This window comes from Pseudophryne corroboree, chromosome 10, assembly GCF_028390025.1.
Source record: "Pseudophryne corroboree isolate aPseCor3 chromosome 10, aPseCor3.hap2, whole genome shotgun sequence".
Classification (NCBI taxonomy): domain Eukaryota; kingdom Metazoa; phylum Chordata; class Amphibia; order Anura; family Myobatrachidae; genus Pseudophryne; species Pseudophryne corroboree.
In genome coordinates, this window is record NC_086453.1 from 347,065,056 (window position 1) to 347,077,616 (window position 12,561).

The window sequence follows — 12,561 nt, forward strand, 5'->3', positions numbered from 1 at the left end:
TGGTCGGACGGACTGCCTGCCGTGTGCCGACACAGAGGTAGCCACAGCCGTGAACTACCGCACTGTACACTGGTTGATAAAGAGATAGTAGTATACTCGTAACAATTAGGATGACACTATGACGGTATAAAGAATGAAAAAAAAACCACGGTTAGGTGGTAGGTATATAATAATAAATAATACAATTCTGGTCGGACGGACTGCCTGCCGTGTGCCGACACAGAGGTAGCCACAGCCGTGAACTACCGCACTGTACACTGGTTGATAAAGAGATAGTAGTATACTCGTAACAATTAGGATGACACTATGACGGTATAAAGAATGAAAAAAAAACCACGGTTAGGTGGTAGGTATATAATAATAAATAATACAATTCTGGTCGGACGGACTGCCTGCCGTGTGCCGACACAGAGGTAGCCACAGCCGTGAACTACCGCACTGTACTGTGTCTGCTGCTAATATAGACTGGTTGATATTTAAAGAGATATTAGTAGTATACAACAATACTATACTGGTGGTCAGGCACTGGTCACCACTCCTGCAGCAAAAGTGTGCACTGTTAATTAATATAATTGTACTCCTGGCTCCTGCTAACAACCTGCAGTGCTCCCCAGTCTCCCCCACAATTAATTATAAGCTTTTAATTTATACATTGATGACTGTGCAGCACACTGGGCTGAGCTGAGTGCACACAGACTGAGTCACACTGTGTGACTGACTGTGCTGTGTATCGTTTTTTTTTTCAGGCAGAGAACGGATATAGCAGAGAGAAGTGAACGGATATATTATATTAAATAAAAGTTAACTAGCAACTGCACTGGTCACTGACTGTGGTAAACTAACTCTGTCTGCGACTCTGCACAATCTCTCTCTCTCTATCTAATCTATCTCTATTCTAATGGAGAGGACGCCAGACACGTCCTCTCCCTATCAATCTCAATGCACGAGTGAAAATGGCGGCGACGCGCGGCTCCTTATATAGAATCCGAGTCTCGCGAGAATCCGACAGCGTCATGATGACGTTCGGGCGCGCTCGGGTTAACCGAGCAAGGCGGGAAGATCCGAGTCGCTCGGACCCGTGAAAAAAAACATGAAGTTCGGGCGGGTTCGGATTCCGAGGAACCGAACCCGCTCATCTCTAGTAATGTACACTCACTGATTGCGCAGCGCTGAATATATAGTTAGCTTAGCATGTAATGTACACTCACTGATTGTGCAGCGCTGAGTATATAGTTATCTTAGCATGTAAGGAACACTCACTGATTGCACAGCGGCAGCGCTGAGTATATAATTAGCTTAGCATGTAAGGTACACTCACTGATTGCACAGCGCTGAGTATATAGTTAGTTTAGCATGTAAGGAACACTCACTGATTGCACAGCGGCAGCGCTGAGTATATAATTAGCTTGCAATGTACAGTGCTGAGTATATAGTTAGTTTAGCATGTAAGGAACACTCACTGATTGCACAGCGGCAGTGCTGGGTATATAGTTAGCATGCAATGTACAGTGCTGGGTATATAGTTAGCTTAGCATGTAATGGACACTCACTGATTGCACAGCGCTGAGTATATAGTTAGTTTAGCATGTAAGATACACTCACTGCTTGCACAGTGCTTGGTTATCATGCAATCAGTGAGTGTACCTTACATGCCAAGCTATCTATATACTCAGCACTGTGCAATCAGTGAGTTTACATTGCATGCTAACTATATACCCAGCACTGTACATTGCATGCTAACTATATACCCAGCATTGTGCAATCAGTGAGCGTACCTTACATGCTAAACTAACTATATACTCAGCACTGTGCAATCAGTGAGTGTACCTTACATGCTAAACTAACTATATACTCAGCACTGTGCAATCAGTGAGTGTACCTTACATGCTAAACTAACTATATACTCAGCACTGTGCAATCAGTGAGTGTACCTTACATGCTAAACTAACTATATACTCAGCACTGTGCAATCAGTGAGTGTACCTTACATGCTAAACTAACTATATACTCAGCACTGTGCAATCAGTGAGTGAACATTGCATGCTAACTATATACCCAGCGCTGTGCAATCAGTGAGTGAGTGTACATTGCATGCTAACTATATACCCAGCGCTGTACATATTGCATGCTAACTATATACCCAGCACTGTGCATATTGCATGCTAACTATATACCCAGCGCTGTACATATTGCATGCTAACTATATACCCAGCACTGTGCAATCAGTGAGTGAGTGTACATTGCATGCTAACTATATACCCAGCGCTGTACATATTGCATGCTAACTATATACCCAGCACTGTGCAATGTGCACAGTGCTGGGTATATAGTTAGCATGCAATGTACACTCACTCACTGATTGCACAGTGCTAGGTATATAGTTAGCATGCAATGTACACTCAGTGATTGCAGAGTGCTGGATATATAGTTAGCATGCAATATACACTCAGTGATTGCACAGCGCTGGGTATATAGTTAGCATATAATGTACACTCAGTGATTGCATGCTAACTATATACCCTGCGCTCTGCAATCACTGAGTGTACATTATATGCTAACTATATACCCAGCGCTGTGCAATTACTGAGTGTATATTGCATGCTAACTATATACCCAGCGCTCTGCAATGTACACTCAGTGATTGCACAGTGCTGGGTATATAGTTAGCATATAATGTACACTCAGTGATTGCATAGTGCTGGGTATATAGTTAGAATAGAATGTACACTCAGTGATTGCACAGTGTTGGGTATGTATATATATATATATATATATATATATATAAATATAATGTACACGCAGTGATTGCACAGTGTTGGGTATATATATATATATATATATATATAATGTACACGCAGTGATTGCACAGCGCTGGGTATATAGTTAGCATGCAATGTACAGTCAGTGATTGCACAGTGCTGGGTATATAGTTAGTATTATATAATGTACACTCTGTGATTACACAGCGCTGGGTATATAGTTAGCATGCAATGTACACTCAGTGATTACACAGCGCTGGGTATATAGTTAGCATGCAATGTACACTCAGTGATTACACAGCGCTGGGTATATAGTTAGCATGCAATGTACACTCAGTGATTACACAGCGCTGGGTATATAGTTAGCATGCAATGTACACTCAGTGATTACACAGCGCTGGGTATATAGTTAGCATGCAATGTACACTTAGTGATTACACAGCGCTGGGTATATAGTTAGCATGCAATGTACAGTCAGTGATTACACAGCGCTGGGTATATAGTTAGTTAGCATGCAATGTACAGTCAGTGATTGCACAGTGCTGGGTATATAGTTAGTTAGCATGCAATGTACAGTCAGTGATTGCACAGTGCTGGGTATATAGTTAGTATTATATAATGTACACTCAGTGATTGCACAGCGCTAGGTATATAATGTACACTCAGTGATTACACAGCGCTGGGTATATAGTTAGCATGCAATGCACAGCGCGGGGTATATAGTTAGCATGCAATGTACAGTCAGTGATTGCACAGCGCTGGGTATATAGTTAGAATTTAATGTATACTCAGTGATTGCACAGCGCTGGGTATATAGTTAGCATGCAATGTACAGTCAGTGATTGCACAGCGCTGGCCGCTGGGTATATAGTTAGCATGCAATGCACAGCGCGGGGTATATAGTTAGCATGCAATGTACAGTCAGTGATTGCACAGCGCTGGGTATATAGTTAGAATTTAATGTATTCTCAGTGATTGCACAGCGCTGGGTATATAGTTAGCATGCAATGTACAGCGCGGGGTATATAGTTAGCATGCAATGCACAGCGCGGGGTATATAGTTAGCATGCAATGTACAGTCAGTGATTGCACAGCGCTGGGTATATAGTTAGAATTTAATGTATACTCAGTGATTGCACAGCGCTGGGTATATAGTTAGCATGCAATGTACAGCGCGGGGTATATAGTTAGCATGCAATGTACAGTCAGTGATTGGTGTGTGCTGTAAGAGCCCGGGTCCCCATAGGCTGCAGTGAGCCGGCCCCCTGGTTGCTGTCACGGCTCAGGACCACCCTCCTCCCCCTGCTCTCTCTCTCGCTCTCTCTCCCGGGCAGGACAGTGATCACAGGCTGCTGCGGGTAACAATAGGCGGACGGGAGGCGGCGGAGCGCTGCTCACACACCCGGAGAAGGAGAGGGGGACCCGGCCACAGCCACCATGAAAGCGGCACTGGACCTGAAGCCCACACTCACCATCATCAAGACGGAGAAGGCGGAGTATGAGTCCTACTCATGTGCCGGTGAGTGGGCGCTGAGGCTGGGGGTAATAGATGGGCAGAATGCCCTCTGATGGGGCGCGGGGACCGCTCCGGGCCTGATCTGATACATTGTAACAGTTTCTGCTGATACTTTAACCCTTCATTTCCCACCGCCCTACATAGCAACAGGGCTGCCCCGGGCACAGTGCATGGGGAGGGAGCACTTGGTCCCTGAGAGGGCAGTTGGTACAAGTATTGCCCCTAGGGGGGGCAGAGAAGGCTTCCTTACACTGACATGCCAGTCATCCTGGATTGTACTGGTGACTTACACAACTGTAAGTGATGCTGGAAATGTGCCTCCTAGGAAAGGGTGGAGAGGCCACAGAGGCTGGAGATAAAGAGATTACTGTAATCTGATTAGTTTCTCTATGATAGCCTGACCTCCCCTATCTGATGCCTGGAACTACAGTCACATAGTCCTCCTGGCCTTCTTCTCTATGATAGCCTGACCTCCCCTATCTGATGCCTGGAACTACAGTCACATAGTCCTCCTGGCCTTCTTCTCTATGATAGCCTGACCTCCCCTATCTGATGCCTGGAACTACAGTCACATAGTCCTCCTGGCCTTCTTCTCTATGATAGCCTGACCTCCCCTATCTGATGCCTGGAACTACAGTCACATAGTCCTCCTGGCCTTCTCCGCGGGGGATGCGACCTGGACTATCTAGTTTTATAACAATAAAAAGCAGGATTGTGCTTCTGCTGCTGCACAACCTCTTGGCCATCCATTCTGCTGACTGACAGCTCATTCTGTCGCCAAGTCCTGCAGAAGACTTCTCAAATGCTTGAGCCTAGTTGTTCATGTTACTGCCCCATCTGGAAGCTTGGACTAAGATGATTTATTAGCCCCTATGGAATGTGTCTGCTGCACTATAACACATTGTGTGTTGGTCAGCCATACAGTAAGCGCAGGGTAGAGAGTGACAGCCCCACTACACTGATCTGTACAGCAGATTCTGGCCTTTATTACATGTGTTTCTGCTGTGAGAGCCCATCATGGGATCTGTCTGTGTTGGAACACATTACAAGCTGCAGACGTCATCTTTTCATTGATAAATCTTGCAGCCATCTGCACAGGTCAGCTGCAGCTATTTTTAGAGTTGAACATGAGTCTAATCTGAATGGCTTCAGGTTCCCCCTCCAGACTTATTGTGACGGGAATTGGGATTTATCCGACATCTGATTTACCTTGCGGCCTGTGATGACAGGAAGATATTTCTTTGATTGCCTTAATCTAGATGGCTACTCGGAGCTGAGTTAGGGTCTCTCCTATCTTCCCTACCAGATATTTGTACAGTATGAATATATATTGTGTCCATCGATTGCATAATATCCATCTCAGCCAACACTGCAAACTATAGTTTATAAGCAGAACCCTCTTTGTTTATAGTATACCCAGTCTTATTGTATTTACCGCACGTGTTCCCAGTTGTACAGCGCTACGGTATATGCTGGCGCTACATAAATGAATGAATTGGCTGCCGGTAAAGATACAGTATGTCTTTCAGAACAGCATTTAAGGCTTGTCGGTGGCAGACGTTGGGGAATGGATAAGGCCTCTTGTCAGGGTCTTGGGTAATCACGTTCTCTGTTTGGGGCTGCTCTGGAGTGGCTGTATCTATAAGGCCGGGCCTCGCCCACTGCTACAAGCACATCTGACACTTTTCAAGAGAGTTTAAAGTGAGACCCCAGGGAGCAGATAAGAGTGTAGTGATGAGAGGGTCTGATTGCTTTTCTTTGTCCATGTTTAATTTTCTAACAAGGCGGACCGGTGGGATCAGCAGATAAAACGCAGACGTTCGTTCTCCGAGTTGGAGCGTAAAATAAAATCTGCACTTTTGTACAGTAAATAGTCGTGCTTGGCTCTCTCGTAGGATCAGTTATTAGACTGGAATAAGAGAAATCATCTGATACAATAAGTACGCGGTGGGGCAGTGAATTGCCCGTGTATATTATATAAGCCGGCGGCCGGGGAGCTGGATTGTATTTTCGCACATTTACCGCACAGTTTGGATCTTGATTTAAATAGAACGTGACTCATCTCAGTTTGGAAACGATTGAATCCCATTTATGTGGCGTATTCCTCCTCGGAAGACGGTCTGCTCTGGACATTAGCCAGCTTTTGTTCTGTACTTCTACAGTTGTGAGGCAGGAAATCTGCTTGTGTGACCCCAGCCTGCGTTCACATCTCTCCAATGTGTACATTTAATGGGACAGGTGGAAAACTGCTGTATTGCCTTTTTTTTTTTTTTTGAAACATATTAAAACTCTGAGGTTACTGAGCTTTGGTGATAATGTCCTCAAACGTGTTATTGATCGTTATTATTCAGCGCAGAACTAGAGTCCGCATTGCATTATATAAATAAGATACTAATAACGGTAACATATATCCATGGAAGACGGAATTTAAGAGATTTCACACTGTATTAACATGTGCTGTATGGCTATTGCTATCTGTTATCAGTTGCCTCAGGCTGAAGAGAAGCTGTCTGATAATCACTACATTATGTCGCATATCTTCAGTTGTTATAAACCCAAATTCATCCACCCCAAGCCCTAGTCAGAGGCCCCCGGGCCAGCCATTTGTCCAGGCGCTTCTTGTTTCATCGTACAGAAACCCCCCCAGAATGAGGGGAGGGGGGATAGTTAGGACCAATCACAATCTGCAAGCACACCTCAGCCATTTAAAGTTGGTTAGCTTATCTCGATTGATAGCTGAGGATTTACTGTAGTGGAGAAGCTTTGAGAGAGAATGCTGCATGTAATAGTCCCAGGAGCCCTGGCTGGGGGCAGAGGGACGGTCACCACACTATCATCAGCTTTATGCCACATAGGTACATCGCCCTGGTCCCTCTAGAGTAGGGTCAGTGATGGATGATGATTGAGAAACTCTTCTTTCATAATGCCAATGATGTAATCATTATCTTCTTCAGTACTACCCACTAAACGGATTACTCAATGGCTTGTAATATACATTACTCTTCTTCTTCTCCTCATCCTCCTCCTCCTCCTCTCTCCCCTCTTACCCCATCTGTTTCTTCCCTATTTCTGACTCCCTCTTCTGGTACCCTTTTTACCTCTTCTTTCTCTTCACCCTGCCTCTGTCTTGCTCTTTTTCTACCTCTCGTTCTTCTGTCCCCACGTCTGCTTCTAATTTTTCTATCCTGATATTTGCCCCCTTTCATTCCCCCCCCCCTCTAGGCTTCACTACCACCTCCTCTGCAGGGCATGTCTTCAGTTATTCCGGTTGTGCGGTGCACGGAGGACCTGACATGCCCTCGTGCCTAGTATTCTTAGGTCTGATGTATACACGTGTGCCAATGTCATTATATAATAGAGTATCCTTAGAATTACCTTTTGCTCTCCATCTTTACTTCTGTTCTTTACTTTTTCTCCTCTACAGGTTGCTTTTACTTTCTGTATGTGGCCTGTGCACCCGTATGCTTTTTCCCTTCTTCTGTACTGTTATACATAGTTGGTTGTGGATAATGCTGTGATGGGACATACTACAAGTATTTGCGTACGGAAAGTCTTTCTTAGTGAGGATTCATTGTAAACTACTGAATATAAGCTAAATTGTACTGGCGTGTTCCGGTACTAGTTTGAAATTAATGGGTGGGTTGTTCAAAAACTCCACTTAAACCCGTATTCTCTATCAAAAATGAAAAAAGTTGCACTTACACATATATGTACAGTGTACAGTGTATCTTGCATGTGAATAGTTGGTACGGTACACAATGAATATGAGGTGTAGTGAACGTTTGAACGTTATCTAAGACACCGGCCTAAAACACGTTTGGTAGATGTCTGACTTGCTATAATGTTATGGAACATATTAATTTGATCCTCTGTAATATAATAGTTCCGTCTTATTCCTGCAGTAAGAATCATGATAAAAGACAATGAAAATAATCCTCTTTATTCATAAATTTCCATGAATCTATCGGACAGCGCAATCACAATGGCACCTAATGGCCTACACAGGATTTATAGGAGGCTGTAGATGTGTTTATGCTGGAACTCTTGAGAAGTGACATCACTGACACTGAAGGGAGGGGTCAAAGTTCATTCCAGCTGCCAATGTGGTGACATCATTTTTATCAGCAGTTGGTTTTATTATAGTGTTTCCCAAACCTGGTACTCATGGAACCGTAACAGTGCATGTTTTCCAAATCGTCTAGCTGGAGCACAGATGTGTTAATTGACTAAAGCTGGCCGATATCGTGCTGTGTGCGGGCGGCCCACCAACACAGAGGCCCGCACAACTGGGTAGATGCATGTAAACGCTTGCCCAATTGTGACGTCAGGCACGATACATCAGGCTGATGATTGGTAAGTGTGTAGGCCAGTGGTTCCCAAACTTTTTTAAATCACGCCGACCCACAGTAAAATCATTTTTTCACAGCACCCCTAGGCCAAAAGTGTCTTATTGATATAATGTATTCAGAAAAAAAAATAAGAAGTAAGTAAATTGTTTTTTTTTATGTCATCCTTGGGCTCAGTTATGTGGTGAGGGACAAGATTCAACTCTGTTTGTCTACATCTGGGGTGGGGAACCTTTTTTTTTACCAAGGGCCAATTGTATATTTTTAAAATCCTTCGGGGGCCATACAAAAATTATCAACTTAAAAATTAGCAAAAAAATGGGTGTGGTCAATTAAAATGGGACGTGATACACATATGCCCCCAATAGTGCAGTGCCAGATACACATATGCCGCCACAGTGCCAGATCCACAAATGCCCCGCAGTGCCAGATCCACAAATGCCCCGCAGTGCCAGATACACATTGCCGCCACAGTGCCAGATCCACAAATGCCCCGCAGTGCCAGATCCACAAATGCCCCGCAGTGCCAGATACACATTGCCCCACACATGCCCCCCCCCCCTCCCCCCCACTGTGCTGCTTACCGCTGCTGCTGTGTGTCAGGGGAGGAGAGTGCAGCGTGCGCCTCTCCTGCCCCTTAGTGCTCAGTCCGGCGGTGGCGTGTGTCATCTGTCAGGGAACAGGCAGGGAGGAGAGTGCAGCTAAGTCGGGCGGTGGCATGTAGGACCTCAAACCAGCCGCCGGTTCATGAGCCAATCAGAGCTCGTGGACCGGCAGCGGCGGCTCCTGATTGGCTGCCGGTCCGCAAGCTCTGATTGGCTCACACACCAGCAGCGGGTTTGAGATCCTACCCGCCGCTGCCACCGGACATAGCTGTGCTCTCCTCCCTGCCCTGCCAGCTGAGACACGCTTCCGCTGGACTGAGGGGCGGCGTGTCTCGCCTACACACAGCAGCGGGCCGGAACAAATGGCTTTGCAGGCCTTATACGGCCCGCGGTTCCCCACCCCTGGTCTACGTATTTTATAATGGGAAGCCACAAGCTCTGGTTTTGCTATCACATTGACCATAAATAAGTAGAATTGTTCCTGGACCACCAACCCTGGGCACCCAGTTTGGTGTATGCACTTACCAATCGTCAGATAGGTTGGCGGATCAGCAGGACGGCCGATCCATCGTCCCAGTGTTTACCCAGCTTAACATACAATAGATCTACAGGTGGTGCTAATTATTCCTAAGGATATATTGAAAACATGCACTGTTAGGGTTCCAGGATCAAGTTTGAGAAACGCGGATAAAGAGGCTTGAAAAATGTGTGTAACACCAATACGTCTCTGTACAAGAGTTCACATTTATAAACCCTAGTGACGCTGGAAAATGTAGTTCCACACACAGTCTAGTCTGGGTATCGGTTGTTACTGTAGAGCTGGACGTATCCCAGCAGTTAGGGAGCCACCATAACTAAAATCCAGGTGTGACTATTTCTCTCCTGTATTTTGCATTATTCTGTGTATAAGGTAAGCCGTATGGCTGCGCTGCAGGGGAGCTGGGTAGAAGTTTGGCATTTTCTGCTGCATGCTCATCCATCAAGAGTATACATTTGTCTATGTATCTGCGTCCTCTCTGCCTTACTAAGGACGCGTCCATCCTCTAATACAGACCACGGAACTATTTGCGCAATGCGATGGATTATACGAAATTCCAAACTTTACTACTTCACTGAAATGACTAACCCGTGATGCATGGAGCCTTTATATGTAATGCTTTGTGTGTCTTCCCTGAATCTTAGTTTATCTCTCTTACTCAGTGCAATAAAGTGCACTCAACCAGCAGAAAGGGCTTTGAGTGAGGCTTTGTGTGGGTGTCTAATTGGGGTTATTGGGCTGAGACGCAGAGCAGCACCAGTCTGCCGTCTCTGCACGCACTGTGGTCAGGCTGAGAGCAGCCTCCAAGCCCATGTAACTGTTTTCACACCTCATGTTGGCTGCAACTGTCTGCCTGTGTGTAGCCTGTCAGTGGCAGCTCTGCTTCCAGAGCCTGCGTCCTCGTCATCATCATCATCATCAGCTAATCAGATGTGTGGTCACTTTGATGTTTCCTGTGCAACACATATTCACGTCTCAGTGCGGTCACAGAGCTCAGATACATACTCTTCTGAAGAACAATTTCATTACATGAACTGTTCACATTCTATGTTTTTAATGCAAAATGAGGAACATACTACACAAAGCCCCCAGCGTCTCCAAGGGTCCATTTATAATGCTTAAGCACTGCTAGTAGCAACATCAGCTGCCCGTGCTGCTCCCTGTAATAAGTTGTAACAGCCACCCAAAGTAATGTCTAAAACTGTGGCAGTCCTGCCCGATAATATATGTGCAGCAGTCATGCCCGGTAATATATGTGCAGCAGTCATGCCAGGTAATATATGTGCAGCAGCCATGCCCGGTAATATATGTGCAGCAGCCATGCCCGGTAATATATGTGCAGCAGCCATGCCCGGTAATATATGTGCAGCAGTCCTGCCCGGTAATATATGTGCAGCAGTCCTGCCCGGTAATATATGTGCAGCAGTCCTGCCCGGTAATATATGTGCAGCAGTCCTGCCCGGTAATATATGTGCAGCAGTCCTGCCCGGTAATATATGTGCAGGAGTCCTGCCCGGTAATATATGTGCAGGAGTCCTGCCCGGTAATATATGTGCAGCAGTCATGCCCGGTAATATATGTGCAGCAGTCCTGCCCGGTAATATATGTGCAGCAGTCCTGCCCGGTAATATATGTGCAGCAGTCCTGCCCGGTAATATATGTGCAGCAGTCCTGCCCGGTAATATATGTGCAGCAGTCCTGCCCGGTAATATATGTGCAGCAGCCATGCCCGGTAATATATGTGCAGCAGTCATGCCCGGTAATATATGTGCAGCAGTCCTGCCCGGTAATATATGTGCAGCAGTCCTGCCCGGTAATATATGTGCAGCAGTCCTGCCCGGTAATATATGTGCAGCAGCCATGCCCGGTAATATATGTGCAGCAGCCATGCCCGGTAATATATGTGCAGCAGCCATGCCCGGTAATATATGTGCAGCAGTCCTGCCCGGTAATATATGTGCAGCAGTCCTGCCCGGTAATATATGTGCAGCAGTCCTGCCCGGTAATATATGTGCAGCAGTCCTGCCCGGTAATATATGTGCAGCAGTCCTGCCCGGTAATATATGTGCAGCAGTCCTGCCCGGTAATATATGTGCAGCAGTCCTGCCCGGTAATATATGTGCAGCAGTCCTGCCCGGTAATATATGTGCAGCAGTCCTGCCCGGTAATATATGTGCAGCAGTCCTGCGCGGTAATATATGTGCAGGAGTCCTGCGCGGTAATATATGTGCAGCAGTCATACCAGGTAATATATGTGCAGCAGTCATGCCCGGTAATATATGTGCAGCAGTCCTGCCCGGTAATATATGTGCAGCAGTCCTGCCAGGTAATATATGTGCAGCAGTCATACCAGGTAATATATGTGCAGCAGTCATGCCTGGTAATATATGTGCAGCAGTCATGCCTGGTAATATATGTGCAGCAGTCATGCCTGGTAATATATGTGCAGCAGTCATGCCCGGTAATATATGTGCAGCAGTCATGCCCGGTAATATATGTGCAGCAGTCATGCCCGGTAATATATGTGCAGCAGTCCTGGCCGGTAATATATGTGCAGCAGTCCTGCCAGGTAATATATGTGCAGCAGTCCTGCCAGGTAATATATGTGCAGCAGTCCTGGCCGGTAATATATGTGCAACAGTCCTGCCAGGTAATATATGTGCAGCAGTCCTGCCCGGTAATATATGTGCAGCAGTCATGCCTGGTAATATATGTGCAGCAGTCATGCCTGGTAATATATGTGCAGCAGTCCTGGCCGGTAATATATGTGCAGCAGTCCTGCCCGGTAATATATGTG

At 45.9% G+C, this 12,561-nt stretch overlaps 1 protein-coding gene across 3 annotated transcripts in view; it reads left to right on the top strand.

Annotated features, from left to right (window-relative positions):
- Window positions 1-12,561, top strand: part of ETS1 (ETS proto-oncogene 1, transcription factor) — a 184,002-nt gene that overhangs the window by 139,685 nt on the left and 31,756 nt on the right. Inside the window, exon 1 of one of the 3 annotated variants that reach the window (XM_063943666.1) lies at window positions 3,968-4,278. The exons of the other annotated variants lie outside the window; for them this stretch is intronic. Coding sequence (XP_063799736.1) covers window positions 4,197-4,278 — 82 coding nt within the window. The 5' untranslated portion in view covers window positions 3,968-4,196. Of the gene's footprint in view, window positions 1-3,967; window positions 4,279-12,561 lie in introns of those variants that run through there. 3 annotated transcript variants of the gene reach the window in all.